General features: G+C 40.7%; 1 protein-coding gene across 1 annotated transcript in view; it reads left to right on the forward strand.

Annotated features, from left to right (window-relative positions):
* The first annotated feature begins 2,436 nt into the window (after nt 1–2,436).
* The window catches only part of BMPR2 (bone morphogenetic protein receptor type 2), a 194,941-nt gene continuing 179,139 nt past the window's right edge, over nt 2,437–18,238 (forward strand). Inside the window, exon 1 of the mRNA XM_042949759.1 lies at nt 2,437–2,512. Coding sequence (XP_042805693.1) covers nt 2,437–2,512 — 76 coding nt within the window. The remainder of the gene's footprint in view (nt 2,513–18,238) is intronic.

Below are 18,238 nucleotides of genomic sequence, written 5' to 3' on the forward strand. Positions count from 1 at the left end.
GCCCACCCACGCAAATTTTTCCACCTCGCAGCTAAGAATTAAACACAGACTTCCGATCATGGCGCCACGCACGTCACTTTCTCCCTTTTCCCCCAGCAAAATCCCACCCAAGTCGACCTGATCCCGCAGGAGGTGTGTAAAGGCTGCAGGGAGTGGGGGAGGAATTCCTTCCCCTATCCTGGTTGCTTAGGTTTCTGCAATTCAAAAAACCGACTAAACAGATCCTTTCCAGGAAGCTTGAGTACCAACAGGACCTCTTCATTTCCTTGGGTTCGAAGTCATTCTTTACCCTTAGGCAACAACTCCTCACCGAAATTTTCCTTTCACAGGCCCTAAAAAGCCCCTTAGGCCCTCAGCCTTTGTGAATAAAGGCCCACCCTGGAAGTGGAAACCGAGCGGCATAGACAGATAGGCACATACAGTTGAACAATGCATAGAATTTTAAAAGAAAGTGTTTCCTTTCTGGCTTCGCATCCTTTCAAATGTTAAATATTTCTGTCAGCTAAGAAGGGCTACGGTAATGGGCGCTTGAGAGAAGCAGGACACCGATAAGACCAAAAATATCAATTTAGAGGTGGTCTTTCCAATTTCTGCTTTTGTTTGAGTCAGGGAGGGGAGCCCGAGGAGGCCAAGGTCTCCAGTTCTGGGAAAGGAGAGTTCTTCTGGATTCTTTGGGCTACGGAGAGGCAGGCTCTGGCCCCAGGAAACAACGAAGGCAGTTCTGCCCCTCAAGGCTTTACTCCAGGAGTCCCGGAGGAGACCGCGACGCCCCAGTCCAAGTCTAAATCAGCCAGCTCAGAACAGTTTGCCAAGGCTGGACAAAAGATGTGGCCGCTCTCTCTTAAACAGACATACACACACACACACACACACACACACACACGCACACACATCCCGAGTGTGCCCGTATGGAAGGTATGTGTGTGTTAAGGAGAATGGCCATTGCTGCCCACTGCGGGCTGCCGGCCCCACCCTGCCCTCGGCGGCTCCAGGGAGACACACCGCGCGAGGGCCGCGGAGTCCTTCTCAGCAAGCCCCGGAGTGAGGGGCGGGGCCGGGCGGGGCCGCGAGCGCGCAGGCGCGGTGTAGGCTTCCTCGCGCCGCCGCCGCTGTTGCCGCCGCCGCCCGCGCTGCACCACAGGCCCGAGACAGACAGGGCCGGGAAGAGCCGGAGACTGAGGAGGAGGCGGAGGCGGCGGCGGCGGCGGCGGAGGCGGGGCGACTCCGGTGACCGGGAGCGCCGCAGACTGGCAGCTGCGGCGACTCCCCCCTTTGTGTCTGGTCTGCTCGGAACCACTGGAAGTGCTTCCCGGAGGGGTGCGGGGTGTCTCGCCGCCTCGCTGCCCACCCTTTTCCCCAACCAGCCACCTACCTCCGCCCTCCCGCCGCCCCCCGCCCTCGGCCCGCGACGCCCGAGCTCCGCCCGGAGCCCAGAGCTGCGGGAGAACGAGGCGGAGGCGGCGGCGGCGGCGGCGGCGGCGGCGGCGGCTTCTTCAGAGGGGTTGTGATTCGCTCACAGGAGCCATTGACGGGAGAAGAGGCTTTTATTCGTGGAATTTACCTCAGGCAAGATCGAACGGCTGCAATAAAAGAGAGAGAGGAGCGAATCCAGGAGGGCTGGAAAGGGCAGCTCCCCGCACCTCCCCTCCGCCCGCGGTCTCGGGGAGCTCCGGGCCCTGCCTGCTGACCCCTCCCCCCCCCCACTCCCCCACTCCCCCACTCCCCCGCTTCCTACTGCCCCTCAGCCCTCCGGCGGGGCCCTGGCAGAACCTCGAAGGATTGTTCGGCGAAGGCTTGAATTGAAGGCTGTGGTTTGTCCATGGAGGCAGGCACCTTTTTCGATCCAGTCGATGAACAGGGTTTGTTGTTCTCGAAATCCGAGTGAAGGAAGCACCGAAGCGAAACTTAAAAAGGAATCCTGCCCTCCTGGAGCCACGGGCGATGCGACTTGTGCCGCCGGGTGCCGCCGCCGCCCGCCCGGCTTCGCCCTTCCAGGCAGTCGGGAACTTGTTCTGATCCTCAGCCCCGCCATCGAATCTCCGCTCTCCATCCCCCTACACCCTGGATATGTTTTCTCCCAGACCTGGATATTTTTTTGACATCGTGAAACTACGAGGGAAATAACTGCGGGGCTTCTTTCTGTCTCCCTGCTTCTCCACACGGACATGCCTTCAGTTTGGGTGGCCGAGACACCCGGTTCTAGGCGAATGAACCTCTCCAGCCGCGAGGGAGAGAAATGAAGGGAATTTCTGCAGCGGAATGAAAGCTCTGCAGCTAGGTCCTCTCATCTGCCATTTGTCCTTTCAGACTGCATTGTAATACCGGGCCGGACAAGTCGGACGAGAGCGAGGACCAGCCTCCCGGCCGTATCTCTCGGCCCGTGTTTACTTTCCATATTTCTTTTCTCTGCTCTCCTGCTTCTCGGCTGGCCCAGGGATGACTTCCTCGCTGCCGCGGCCCCGGCGGATGCCGTCGCTCCTGTGGACCGTCCTGCTGGTCAGCACTGCGGCCGGTGAGTAGCCCCCGGCGGCGCGTCGGGCCACTGCCCCTGCCTGCGGGTGGCGGGCGGGGAGCCCGCAGAGGCCAAGGCCTGAGCTCGCCCTTCGCGACGCGTCCAGCGAGCGCTGTGGAGGGAACCGCGTCCCGTACCTGCGCGCCTTTCCCGTTCCTTCTAGGGAAATAACCTTGCATGTTTTTGTAGTTTCGAATCCCTACTTCCATATCCCCCCTCACCCCCCACGGGGGGAGGGGAAAGACATACTGGGTGTGGTATCTTGACATTTTTAGCTGTGAGGTAATGCAAGGATTAAAAATAATATTTTAATCGCCAATGAACAGTGTCTATTATGAGATCTTTGCAAACACAGCTGTAGATTTTTATTTTAATGTAAAGAAGCGGATTTGGCTTACATTAAAAAGAACATCAACTATAGAACGCACACTCGAACCTTATTTTTAGATTTAGATCACTCTTTGGGAGTCCATGTTACTTTCATTATTCAGAAATGTTACGGAATGAATTGAATAAATGTTGAGTCAACCAGAACTTTGAGATTCTTAATACATTGTATAATACTGTTAATTATTATCATTGGTATTGTTTTGTCCCAAAGTATTTTAGTAATTATATTTCCATTTTTCAACCTAGATACACTCGTATTTTATATGCCTTTGGAATTGCTCTTGGCCTTAAAAGCATTTTCGATAACTTTACATTTTAGTCATCTGGCATCAATTGGCTTTCCTGTCATTGAGACAACTTTGACCTCACATTAGAGGTGTAGGAGATTTGAGTCCTAAAAGTTCTTTGACATTTTACTAAGCTTAAAGGGAAACAGTAGTCATCCTTTCCTTAGGTTTTTTTTTTTTTTTTTTTTTTTTTTTTTTAAGTTCTCAGATACCTGAGAGAAAGCGTCATGTTTCATCTGCAATTATTTTTCAAGCGGTCTTTTGGTGATACGCTCTTAGAAATTTTTGGGAGTGAACTGTACATATAATTCTTAAGTTTGGTGTAGGATGGCCAAATAGATTATGCATTTAAAAATGAGTGAAGGACAATATAACAGCTTTCCAGTTACTTTTTTATTTTTATAAGTGTATTTTTAACATTCACATTTCTCATTGCTATGTTAAACACAGAGGTTGCTTGCTTATTTCCATTTTAAGAGTCTGCATTGGGAAAATTCTGAAAGAAAATTTGAAGTTTCCTTTAGTGCCTTTGATATTGTTGATTAATGTCTTATGTCTATGATAAATCTGTGTAGTTGTATTAAAAGAATTTGAACTTTTGAATTGAATATATTTTGAAACTGGTATTTTAAATTCTTAATCATCACAATTCCTTTGGGGATTAAAACAAACAGTTTTTCTCTAGATTTCTTCAAATTGTATTAGTTATTTAAATTCTCTAGCTGTAAGTCTTGTGATTCCTGTAAAATATGAAGAGAATAAAAGGCCTTAGGCTTAAGCAGTCATTCTATGATCAGAGATCTCAGATCATAGACTTTTTATGTTCTTTGTTATTCTTGACCTTTTTAGAATGTAGATTCTCATTTATAGTTGACAGGCTTATCATTTTGTGATCAGAACTGATAACAGTAAAGGAAAGAACACTGATTTAAAAATAATTTAATTTGTATTTGGTAAATAAAATATTAGAATAATGTCCTTTAAAAAGGAGGGATTGAAAGAATCACTACTTTAAAGTGGTTTTAGTCTTCATTAGTATTACATAGTAGCAGATGCCAAAATTTGTAAGCTATAACAATAATAGTAATAATAATAATGTAATAATAATAGTGTTTATTGAATGCTTGCTCTGTGCCGGCAACTATTCTAACAGCTTTCCATGTGTTTTCTCATTTGATCCTCATGACAGTTCCATACTCCAGCTGTAATTATGTTCCTTTTACAGAGAGGGCATGTGAAGTGCAGAGAATTTAAATAACTCACCACACAGTAAACTGTGGAGCCAGGATTATAGCCTGTACCCTTACCTATCACATTAATGATAACAACAGTTCACTCTAATTGGGAACATAAGATAGAGTAGTGCCTTCATAAATCAGCCTTTGAAAAGAAGTAGGGACACTTGACAGGTTCTTCATTCAGCACTGGTTATTGCAGATGTTATCATTCTAAATGTGAAAACTTTGCCTAATATTGGAGTGGCGAGTTCAGTTTCATTAGGTACAAGGTGACTAGAGAGGGCCTATGTGGACTTGGGTTACATAGATGTAATAATGTAACCAGACAGGTGCAAATAGTACTGCTGAACAGGAAAAAAATACTAGAAGACCTGCTGATATCACATCCCTCTTTGGGGCCATAGATGTATCCTTTATTTCTTTTGAATTCCTCTTTTCCATTTAGTGTATCTAGTTCTTGGATTCCTTAATTCTAAGAACATTTTGTATGCAAAAAATTAGAATTTATTAAAAAAATGTGTTTGGTTTATAAATGAATTCTTAATTTTAATCAAAGGATAAAATACAATGCAGTACTTACCGCAGACCCAGCTTCTATTAAAAAAATTCGGGGGGGCACCAGGGTGGCTCAGTCTGTTAAGCATTCTGCTTGATTTCAGCTCAGGTCGTGATGTCACAGTTCATGAGTTTGAACCCAGCAAAAGGCTCTATGCTGTCAGCACTGTCAGTTTGGGATTCTCTTTCTCTCTGCCTCTCCCCTGATTGTACTTGTGTGTGTTCTCTCTTTCCTTCTTCTCTCAAAATAAATAAATATTAACAAAATAAAAAATTTTTGAAAAAAGTCTTCATTCTTCATTTAGGTTGTAATGGTTACATAGCTAACCCTATATCCCACCCTACCCCCCTGTGCTTGAGCAGGCTCAGCTACCTTTTCCTCCAGTCTTCTTGTTCTCTTCTTTCTTGCCATCCTTGGTGGCCTGGGAGGCCAGGGAACCCATGGCATTTCAAATAGCCTTATTGTTGGGATTCACTCCTCGAAGGTTCTCCAGGACAACTAAGAAACTCAGGATTCTGCATCACATCATAATCCTCCTCCTCCTTGGCTGGCTTAGATGTGTCCAATGGCTGTCTGACATCAATGTTAGCTGAATCTTTATGCATTTGAAATAATTCACTTGATTAGATTTCTTTCTTTAAAAAAATTTTTTTGTTGTTGTTTTTTGAGTAAGCTCTATGCCCAACCTGGGACTTGAACTCACAACCTTGAGGTTAAGAGTCATGTGCTCTACTGACTGAGCCAGCCATGGTGCCACACTTAATTAGATTTCAGTTTTATATCTCTGTAGGAATACATTGTCTACAGGAAGATGCACCTATTTAGTGTTCTTGAGCATTGAAGTTAATAAATATTGTTGAGGAATTAGAAATTTAGTAATCTTTACTTTTGTGTTTCTTGCCATGTGAGCACTGCAACAGGGTCACCTGCGGTTTTTGATAAAATACGTATTTCTGGCACTATAGCATAGATGTACTGAATGGATCTCTCTGGGATCTATACATTTTTTAAAACTTAAAACCTGAAAGATTCTCCCTTAGGCAAGTTTATATAATCAGTCGTGATTGTTTGGATTTTTAAAGTATTGTGATTTAGTCAGCTTTTGGTGCATAATAGCTGGTAGCCATAAAAATATAGTGGCATACAACAATAAGCATTTATTCTGCTCCATTTGTCTCATTCTTGGGCCCAGGCTGGAGGGCAGGGTTAACATCTCTTCTGCAGGGAAGCTTGTCTTATGGCAATGGCAGAAGTACAAGAGGATAAGTTCAGTCCCTAGCCATTTTTAGACTCTTGTTCTTTTAACATCTTATTTGGCCAAGACTAAAGACAAGGAGTAGTGAAGTACACTTTGGCTATAATGAGGCCATGGTAATATATGGACATGTGGTACTATTGCTGGAGAATGAAGAATTGGGATTGTCAGTCTACCACATATGGTCAGGAAGATAGTCCAAACTCTTACTGTTTGAGCAGGACCAAACTCTTTTTTTGTTTGTTTGTTTGTTTATTTTTTAAAGAAGTTTTTTTTTTTTTTTTTTTTTTTTTAACATTTTTAATTTATTTTTGGGACAGAGAGAGACAGAGCATGAATGGGGGAGGGGCAGAGAGAGAGGGAGACACAGAATCGGAAACAGGCTCCAGGCTCCGAGCCATCAGCCCAGAGCCTGACGCGGGGCTCGAACTCACGGACCGCGAGATCGTGACCTGGCTGAAGTCGGACGCTTAACCGACTGCGCCACCCAGGCGCCCCTAAAGAAGTTTTTAAAGAAAATCTTTATCTATTTTGAGAGAGAGAGAGAGAGAGCTCAGGAGGGGCAGAGAGAGAGGGAGAGAAAGAGTCCCAAGCAGGGTCTGTGCTGTCTGTACAGAGCCCAGTGTGGGACTTAATCCCACAAACCTTGAAATCATGACCTGAGCTGAAATCAAGAGTTGGATGCTCAATCAACTGAGCCACCCAGGAGCCCTTATTTATTTAAGAGAGAAAGAGAGAGGGGGGAGGGGCAGAGAGAATCCCAAGCAGGCTGCATGCCCAGTGCACAGCCTGACACAAGGCTCGATCTCAAGACTGTGAGATCATGACCTGAGCCAAAATTAGGAGTCCAGTGCTAAACCAGTTGAGCCACCCAGGTGCCCCAGGGCCAGACTTTTAATTAGGCCTTTGCATAAAAATTATACCAGCTTTGATCTCTCCACAAGCTTACCCTGGCATGTGGGGTGATGTGGTAGTAGTGGTGTTGGTGTTCGTGTAATATGAAAAGTGGGAATAGAGAGATTAATTTCAAATGAGGACAACTCTCATTAAAGGCCAACTTTTCTTTTTAAAAAAAATATTTTGGGTGCACCTAGGTAGCTCAGTCGGTTGAACATCAGACTCTTGATATTGGCTCAGGTTGTGATCCCACAGTTGTGGGAATGAGCCCGAGTAGGGCTCTACACACAGTGTGGGGGTTTCTCTCTCTCACCCTCTGTCTCTGCCCTTCTCACTCTTGTGTGTGCATTCTCTCTCTCTCTCTTTCAAAATAAATGAATATTTTTAAAAACAGGATTTTATTTTTAAGTAATCTCTACACCCAACATGGGGCTCAAACTCATAACCCTGAGATCAAGAATTGTATGCCCCGGGGCGCCTGGGCGGCTCAGCCGGTTAAGCGTCCGACTTCGGCTCAGGTCACGATCTCACGGTCCGTGAGTTCGAGCCCCGCGTCGGGCTCTGGGCTGATGGCCCAGAGCCTGGAGCCTGGTTCCGATTCTGTGTCTCCCTCTCTCTCTGCTCCTCCCCCGTTCATGCTCTGTCTCTCTCTGTCTCAAAAATAAATAAACGTTAAAAAAAAAATTTTTTTTTAAAAAAGAATTGCATGCCCCACTGACTGAGCCAGCCAGGAGCCCTTAAAGGCTAATTTTAACATAGAAAGAGAAGAAATTGAATATTGATTTCTGATGGGTAAATTCTAACTAGAAAAGGTACAGAATGAAGTCAGAGTAAATCAGTCAATTTTATAAATGACCATACCACTTATTTTGGTACTTATTCACATATTTGTTGAATGTCAGTTTTATGTATTTGCTTTGTCTTCCAAATTGCTTTTTGAGGACAGGGTTCCTACCTTAAACTGTTTTGCAATCTATCATATTGTTGTGCAGATAAAAGATGTTTAAGAAATACTAAATGAGGGGTGCCTGGGTGGCTCGTTTGGTTGGGCTTCTGACTTTGGCTTAGGTCATGATCTTAGCAGTTCATGGGTTCAGGCCCCGTGTCCAGCTCTGTGCTGACAGCTCAGAGCCTGGAGCCTGCTTCAGATTCTGTGTCTCTCTCACAGCCCCTCTCACACTTGTGCTCACTCTCTCTGAAAAATAAATAAACATTAAAAGAAAATTAAAAAAGAAATACTACATGAATGAATAATAAAAAGAAATTGGAGCCAGGAAGTGTTCTAAGATTGCTCACTTATTCAAATGATGTATTAATTTATTCTTTCTTTGTTTTAATTCCTTCAACTATAAAGTAGTTTAAGTGGTGTTGTAAGAAGACCCCTGTCTTGAGTTAATGAGACCTGAATTCCGTGTGATTCTGGACAGATTACACAATTTAGTTTTCTCAATTGTAATATTATGGGATTGGACCAGATTATGTTTGAAATGCAGATTCCAGGCAGCTACCCCAGACCTACTTAATCTGAATATCTGGACAGTGAGTTTGGGAATCTGCATTTTATTTATTTATTTTTAAAATTTTATTTATTTTTGTAATGTTTATTTTTGAAAGAGAGAGAGAGAGAGGGAGGGAGAACGAGTGGGGGAGGGGCAGAGAGAGAGGGAGGGGAGACACAGAATCCAAAGCAGGCTCCGGGGTCTGAGCTGTCAGCACAGAGCCTGATGCAGGGCTCTAACTCATGAAGTGTGAGATCATGGCCTGAGCTGAAGTCTCTTAACAGACTGAGCCACCCAGGTGACCTGGGAATCTGCATTTTAAACAAACATTTCCCCAGGTAAATTTTATGTACCCTGACGTTTGAGAAGTATAGGATCTAAGATTTCTTTTAACTCTCAGATTTTACTTTATTTATTTAATTTTGTGTGCCTTTCTGGATCTTTTATTCAGTCACATTAGTACAAACATTTCTTATTTTAAGCTTTAAGTAATTATCTAAAACCTTTTTCTTTTTTAAAATTTAAAAAATGCTATTTGTTTGTTTAATCTTGGTCTTAAAGGTGGTTTGCTCTTTAATAAAAAGTGCTTTGCTCACCTAATATTGTATATGTTCATTTAGCTTGTATTTTGACCATTTTATTTTCCTTTTCCTTCTTCCAAAAAGAAAAATTACTTGTTAGTAGAAATAAATGGTTTTACTTTTAGTAAATTTACATGAGAACGGTTGATGAAATATTTACAATAGAAATAGTGTTAAAATAAATTAGACTAGATAACATTGATTTGGTTTTAGTTACAAATTAGTATTCCATGGAGTAAGTACTCCAAGTGGATAAATTGCATTTTTTAAATTTCTGTCCACCAAAGAATTATATTCTGATTTAATTGATGTCTGCTAGAAAAAAATTAAATATGAATGCTGTGATATCTCAAAATTCACTATTTTTTACCATCTTGCTTAGTACTTACACATGTTGAAGAGACTCCCATATTACCAGACTATTTCCCCCTTGTAGTTAAATGGTCTAGTCTGTGAATCCTTTCTAGAAGCAATAAAGATGGCTTTAGTAGAATTTTGAGGGCAATAGACTTGATTTGTTTTTGTTTTTTTTTAAGCTTTTTTTATTTTGAAAATTTTTAGAAGATTTTTTTTTACGTTTATTTATTTAGAGAGAGTGCCTGCATGAGATCAGGTGGGGGAGGGGCAGTGAGAGAGAGGGAGAGAGAGAGAATCCCAAGCACTGTCAGTGCAGACCCCAATTCAGGGCTTGAACCTGTGAACAGTGAGATTGTGACCTGAGCTGAAGTCTGTTGCTTAACCAACTGAGCCACCCAGCTGCCCCTTAAACTTTTTTAGGTCTGTGCGATGGATATGACAGCTAAGGCTGCTGGATTACAAGAATACATTTATAATTTATGTATGGTCTATGTGACATTAGAAATAAGCCTGTGGGTAAATGACATGAACATTTTATTTAAAAAAAATTTTATTTTTAAGATTTTATTTATTTTTTTTTTTTATTTATTTTTTTTTTTAAATTTTTTTTTTTTCAACGTTTATTTTATTTTTGGGACAGAGAGAGACAGAGCATGAATGGGGGAGGGACAGAGAGAGAGGGAGACACAGAATCGGAAACAGGCTCCAGGCTCTGAGCCATCAGCCCAGAGCCCGACGCGGGGCTCGAACTCACGGACCGTGAGATCGTGACCTGGCTGAAGTCGGACGCTTAACCGACTGCGCCACCCAGGCGCCCCAAGATTTTATTTTTAAGTAATCTTTACACTCAATGTGGGGCCTGAGCTCACAGCCCCGAGATCAGTAGTCACATGCTCTACTTACTGAGCCAGCCAGGTGCCCCTGACATGAACATTTTAGAATACATTGTATTATCAGAACTATTAGAACACAACATTTATTTATTTCTTGCTGTTAATTGTACTTAATACAGTAAGTGTTTGACTAGATGTAGTTTCTATTCCAGTATGTACCTATGGGACCAGGGAGAGGGGTACGGGGGCATGAATAGGATAGATAACATGTGGAAGGAGAACTAAAATGTCCAGTCAACAGACATTTATTAGTGCTTCCTTTGTGAAGGGTTCTTTTCAAAATATTGGTGGATATAAAGAAAAATAAGGGCCTCCTCTCCTCCCCCAAACATTTTATGCCATACCCTATATTACTTTCTGAAAGAGAATTAGATTTCATGCTATTTGGCAAGAGTAGGTATTTTGCAAATCTTACTAGCATTGTATTATTCTCTGCCTTTCTTTCAGGATGAGAAATTCCTGAAGGTATTCTGCAACGCAGGAAAAGAGACCGTGTTCCTGTGTGTCTTCTAGCTGATCTCTACCCTCCTTTTATTTCTCTCTTCTCTGCTAGCCTTCTTGAAAGAGTGAACACCTACGGACTTCTATATCCTCAACTCCTTACTTGTCCCATGCTGTATATTAAATCATCAGTGACTTTCTAATTGCCTTATCCAAGTGACTTTTCAATCTTGTTTTCTTTGACTTTTCTACAGAATTTGACAATTTTGGTCACCCCTTCCTTCTAACTCTCCTCATCTGACTTTATTAACTTCGCATTTCCCTGGTTATATATCATCTCCATCTTCTCTTCTCCATAAATGTTTTCTTCTTCTTTTTTAAATCTCCCTTAGATTGTTTTAAGTATACTTTTTTCTTACTGCAACTCCTCTTCCTTGTTGATTTTCTTTTATTGTTACTCTTCTCCTAAGCTTTAATTATTCTGGAAAGTAGATGACTTCTAAGTCAAACAGGCAACCAGAATTGGAAGCTAGAAAGGTTTGAGTTCCTTCCTAATGGTACCATCAACTATTTACTTTGGGCATATCACTTCTTTTGGTCTCAATATCCTCATTGTAAAGTGAAGGGGTTCACCTGTATGATGTGTATAGTATTTATAGCACTTTTGCTTATGGTATGAGAAAAGAAAATATATTTAGTTAGTAGTAAGTGTATAGCATTTTGAATGTTATATTTTGTTATTATTGAGTGTATATATATGTATATAGTACTTTGAATTTAGCTTAGATTGGGGAAATCTGTGGGATATTTTGAAATGGTAAAAGTACTGCTTTGAAAGAAATTTAATTTTTTGCAAATACATTTTATATGTTGATTGTCTATGTTGAGTTAGGATCACCAAAGTGTTGTAAAGAAAGGCTGTATAAAGAACAATCCATAACTAAGAATAATCTATAAATATAAAGGATGCTTTATTTATTTATTTATTTATTTATTTATTTATTTATTTATTAAAGGGTGCTTTTAAAATAGTTGGAATCCTAGAATTTTAGAGTTGGAAAGGACTTTAGGGTAGACTTTAAATAGTTTTAAGTTTAGTTAAGAAGTTTAGTTAGAAGTTAGTCTAAGAAGGTTAACTTTTATACAATGTCTTTTGTTTTAATTTAATTTTTTATTTTAATTTCAATATAGTTAACTTGAAGTGTTACATTAGCTTCAGGTGTACAATATAGTAATGTGACAGTTCTATTCATTACCCAGTGCTCATCATGATAAGTGTACTCTTAATCCTGTTCACCTAGTTCATCCATCCCCCCCCATGGTGACCTCCCCTCTGGTAACCATCTGTTTGTTCTCTACAGTTAAGTGTCGGTTTTTTGGTTGATCTCTTTCTCCTTTGTTTTTTTTTTTTTGTTTGTTTCTTAAATTCCCTATATGAGTGAAATCATGATATTTGTCTTTCTCTGACTTTACTTAGCATTATACTCTCTAGATCCATCCATGTTGTAAATGGCAGGATTTCATTGTTTTGTGTGTGTGTGTGTGTATGTACATGTATACATATACATATACATATGTATGCCACATATTTTTTAGAACATTTTTTTTATTTTTTATTAAAAAATTTTTTTTAATGTTATATTTATTCTTGAGAGAGAGACAGAGCACAGCAGGGGCGGGACAGAGCAAGAGAGGGACACAGAATCTGAAGCAGGCTCCAGGCTCTGAGCTGTCAGCACAGAACCCAACGTGGGGCTCGAACTCACAAGCCGTGAGATGACCTGAGCCGAAGTTGAATGCTTTACCAACTGAGCCACCCCGGTGCCCCTGTTTTTTAAAATTTAGTTAATTTTGCACATCTTCTTTATCCATTCATCTATGGATGGACACTTGGACTGCTTCCATAATTTGGAAATAATGCTGCAATAAACATAGGGGCGCATATATCTTTCTGAATTATTGTTTTTGTATTCTTTGGGTAAATACCCAATAGCAGAATTACTGGATCACATGGCAATTCTGTTTTTAATTTTTTGAGGAACCCCATACTGTTTTCTACAGTGGCTGCACCAGTTTGCATTTCCAAGCAGTGCACAAGGGTTCCTTTTTCTCCACATTCTCAGCACACCACATTCTTAACCAATTACTGAATCTGTTGACTTGCATCTTTCTGATTATGAGTGATGTTGAGTAGTTTTTCACATGTCTGTTGGCCATTTGTATGTCTTTGAAGAAATGTTTGTTCATGTCTTTTGCCTATTTTTAATTGGATTATTTGGTTCTTTTGGTGTTTGAGTTGTGTAACTTTTTTATATGTTTTGGAAACTAACCCTTTATCAGATATGTCATTTATAAATATCTTCTCCCATTCAGTAGGTTGTCTTTTAGTTTTGTTGATTGTTTCCTTTGCTGTTCAGAAGCTTTTTATTTGATGTAGTCCCAATAGTTTATTTTTGCTTTTGTTTCCCTTGACTCAGGAGACCTATCTAGAAAAAATGTTTCTGTGGCTGATGTCAGAGAAGTTACTGCCTATGCTCTATTCACAGATTTTTAAGGTTTCAGGTCTCACATTTATGTCTTTAATTCATTTTGAATTTATTTTTGTGAATGGTGTAAGAAATTATTTTAATTTTAAGATAAATAATGCCAAGGACGCCTGGGTGGCTCAGTCAGTTAAGTGTCCGACTTCGGCTCAGGTCATGATCTCACAGTTCGTGGGTTCAAGCCCTGTGTCAGGCTCTGTGCTGACAGCTCAGAGCCTGGAGCCTGTTTCAGATTCTGTGTCTCCCTCTCTCTCTGCCTGTTCACGCTCTGTCTCTGTCTCAAGAATAAATAAACAATAAAAAAAAAAGATAAATAATGCCAAAGTCAATTTCAGCGTAGCTTTTGACTCAGTTATCACACATTCTAAATCAGTTGAGATCTAATTAATGCCATTTTAACTTCTGGTAAGTAAATTTTGTAAAACAGCTTTATTGAGAGGTAATTCCCATACCATACAATTTACTCCTTTAAAATGTACATGGGACGCCTGGGGGGCTCAGTCAGTTAAGTGTCTGACTGCGGCTCAGGTCATGATCTCACTGCTTGTGAGGTCAAGCCCTGTGTCAGGCTCTGTGCTGATGGCTCAGAACCTGGAGCTGCTTTGGATTCTGTCTCCCTCTCTCTCTGCCCCTCCCCTGCGCACACACAGTCTCTCTCTCTCACTCTCTCTCTCTCTCTCTCAAAAATAAATAATAAAACATTAAAAAATAAAATGTGCAATTCATTGTTTTGGTATATTATTAAGTTAAAAATTATGGTAAAACAGGGGCGTCTGGGTGGCTCAGTTGGTTAAGTGTCTGACTTCAGCTCAGGTCATGATCTCACAGTTTGTGAGTTTGTGAGTTTGAGCCCCAAGTCAGGCTCTGTGTGGAGGGCTCAGAGCTAGTAGCCTGCTTTGGATTCTGTCTCCTTTCTCTCTGTTCCTCCCCCACTCCCTCTCCCTCTCTCTCAAAAATAAATAAATGTTAAAAAAAAATTATGGTAAAACATATATAGCATAAAATTTGCCATTTTAACCATTTTCAAGTATACGATTTGGTGGCATTAATTGCATTCACAATGTTGTGTAACACACATTGAATGTGTGTCACCAAAATGTTTTCATCACCCCAAACAGAAACTTTAACAATTAAGCAATAACTCCTATTTCCGCTCTCCTCCCAGCCCCTGGTAACCTCTAATCTACTTTCTGTCTCTGAATTTGCCTACTCTAAGATATTTCATATGAGTAGAATCATACAATATTTGTCCTTTTGGTACTGGCTCATTTTGCTTAGCATAATGTTTTTAAGTTTATCCATGTTATAGCATGTGTCCAAATTTCATCACTTTATAGGGCTGAATAATAGTCCATTGTGTGTATATGTCACATTTTGTTTATCCATTCATCTGTTGATGGACACTTGAGTTTTCCCCTTTTGGCTATTGTGAACAATGTTGCAGTGAACATTATTATACAGTATCTGTTCTAGTCTCTGTTTTAAATTCCTATGGGTGTATACCCACAAGTGTAAATTGCTGGATCATATGGTAATTCTATGTTTAGTTTTTTTTGAGGAACCGCCAAACTATTTTCAATAGTGGCTGTACCATTTCACATTCCTACCAGTAATGAACAAGTATTCCAGTTTCTCTACATTCTTGCCAACACTCATTGCTTTCTGTTTTATTTTTGTGAAAAATTATTTATTAGAGCCATCATAATGGGTGTGAAGTGGTATCTCATTACGGTTTTGATTTTATTTGATTTTCCTAATGATAAATCATGTTGAGCATGATATAAAGATGTTGAGCATCTTTTTATGTGCTTATAGACAATTTGCATATCTTCTTTTGTTTTAAGCTTATTTTGAGAGAGAGAGCATGCAGGGGAGGGGCAGAGAGAGAGGGAGAGAGAGAATTTCAAGCAGGCTCCACATCATCAGCGCAGAGCCCCAGCTTCAGGCTTGAACCCACCAACCGGTGAGATCATGACCTGAGCTGAAACCAAGAGCCAGACACTCAACCTGACTGAGCCACCCAGGTACCCCTGTATATCTTCTTTGAGTAAATGTCTACTCAAGTCCTCTGTCTACCTTTTTTTCTTTTGAATTTGTTTTTATTGAGATATAATTGATATATAACATTTATAAGTTTAAGGTGTACCACATATTGATTTGATACATTTCTATATCACATTATGATTACCTACATAATATTAGCTAACACCTCTATTACATCGTGTAATTATCATTTTTGTGTCTGTGGTGGGAATAGTTACGATCTAGTCTCTTAGCAACTTTGAAATTTATAATATATTTGTCTATAATCACTGTGCATTGTATCCAGGATTTATTCATCTACTAGCTGCAAGTTTGTACCCTTAAATAACATTTGTCTATTTTTTAAAAAAAATTTTATGTTTTATTTTATATTTGAGGGAGAAAGACAGAGACAGAGAGTGAGCAAGGGAGATGCAGAGAAATAGAGACAGAATCTGAAGCAGGCTCCAGGCTCTGAGATGTTAGCACAGAGCCCAGCGTGGGGCTCGACCTGAGCTGAAGTTGGATGCTTAACCAACTGAGCCACCCAGGTGCCCGCCTATTTTTTTAATTGGATTGTCTTTTTGTTGTTGAGTGGTAAGAGTTCTTTTATATTATGAATGTTAACTTTCTATCAGGTAGATGGTTTCTGTATGTTATGGGCTGAATGTGTCCCCTCAAATTTCATGTTGAAATCATAACCCCCAAGGTGATGTATTACAAGGTGAAGCTTTTGGGAGTTGATTAGGTCATTAGGGTGGAGCCCTCATTAATGGGATTAGTGTTCTTATTAAAGAGACCCCAGAGAGATCTTTTCCTTTTACTGCTATGTGAGGTTACGCAAAAAGATGGCCATCTAGGAAATGGATTCTTACCAGTTACTGAATCTGCTGGCACCATGATTGGATTTCCCATATTCTAGAGCTGTGAGAAATGTTTGTTGTTTAGAAGACATCCAGTCTCCGGTATTCTGTTATAGCAGCCTGAATGGATTAGGGCACCAGTGTTTTCTCCTATTTTCTAGGTTTCTTTCCTATTTTTTAAAATTGTCTTAATAATATTTTTTGATGTACAAAATTTTTTAATTTTGATGGAGTCCAATTTATCTATATTTTGTTGTTGGTGGTATGCATAATTTTGGTGTCATAGTTAAGAATCCATTGCCAAATCCGAGGCTGTGAAGATTTACTCCAATTTTTTCTTCTAAGAGCTTTATGGTTTTAGCCCTTATGTCATTGATCCATTTTAAAATGTTTATTTATTTATTTTGTGAGAGAGAAAGAGAGAGAGGCATGGGCAGAGAGAGAGGAAGACAGAATTGCAAATAGGCTCTGCACACATCATGGGGCTTGATCCCACAAACCGTGAGATCATGACCTGAATGGAAATCATGAGTCAGACTTGACTCTTTTTTTTTTTTTTTTAAGCCGTATTAAATTTTTTTTTTTCTTAACGTTTATTCATCTTTGAGAGACAGAGAGAGAGAGACAGAGCATGAGCAGGGAAGGGGCAAAGAGAGGGAGACACAGAATCCAAAGCAGGCTCCAGGCTCTGAGCTGTCAGCACAGAGCCTGATGCGGGGCTTGAACTCACAAACTGCGAGATCATGACCTGAGCCAAAGTCGGGCGCTCAGCCAACTGAGCCACCCAGGCGCTCCAGGAGTCAGACTTGACTCTTATCTGACTGAGCTACCTGGTGCCTCATGCCATTAATCTATTTTTTGAGTTAAATTTTATATATGGTCTGAGACAGGGATCCAGCTTCATTCGTTGCACGTGGGAATCCAGTTGTGCCAGTGCCATTTGTTAAAGAGACTGCTCTCCCCATTGAATGGAATGCCCACTCTTAAAAAGTCAGTTGGGCACAGATGTATAGATTTATTTCTGGACTTTCAGTTCAGTTCTATGGTCAGTCTTTGGACCTTTGCTTTTCTCTGTCTATACTTTGGTGATCTCATCCATTCTAATTTTTTTTTTTTAATGTTTATTTATATTTGAGAGAGAGACAGAGTGTGAGTGGGAGAAGGGAAGAGGGAGAGGGAGACGCAGAATCCCAAGCAGGCTCCAGGCTCTGAGCTGTCAGCACAGAGCCTGATGTGGGGCTCAAACCCATGAACTGTGTGATCATGACTTGAGCCAAAGTCAGATGCTCAACTGACTGAGCCACTCAAGTCTTCCTGCTCTCATCCATTCTCATGGCTTTAAAAATAGCATGTAGAGGGACACCTGGGTAGCTCAGTCAGTTAAGCATCTGACTCTTAGTTTTGGCTCTGGTCATGATCTCATGGTTCATGAATTCGAGCCCCACATTGGGCTCTGTGCTGTCAGTGCAGAGCCTACTTGGGATTCTCTCTCTCCCTCTTTCTGGCCCTCCCCCAGTTGTGCTCTCTCTCTCTCTCTCTCAAAATAAATAATTAAACTTAAAAAAAGTTACACTTTCCCTATAAAAGAAAATAGCATGTAGAGGTGAAACAAATTTCAAATTTATTTCCATCCCAAACCTCTTTTCTTGAAATTCTGTTGTGTGTAGCCATCTGTGTATTCAGCATCTCTGCTTAGATGTTTGATAGTTATCTCACACTTAATATGTCCTAAAACAAACTCCTTTAGTTTCTTCTATAGGTCTGTTCTTCCTGTATTCTTACCCAACTCAGCAAATGGCAATTCTGTCATTCTAGTTGTTTAGGCCAAAAATTGAAGATATTTTTTTCTTTTCTTTTCTTTTCTTTTCTTTTCTTTTCTTTTCTTTTCTTTTCTTTTCTTTTCC

This window comes from Panthera leo, chromosome C1 (assembly GCF_018350215.1).
Source record: "Panthera leo isolate Ple1 chromosome C1, P.leo_Ple1_pat1.1, whole genome shotgun sequence".
Taxonomy (NCBI): Eukaryota; Metazoa; Chordata; class Mammalia; order Carnivora; family Felidae; genus Panthera; species Panthera leo.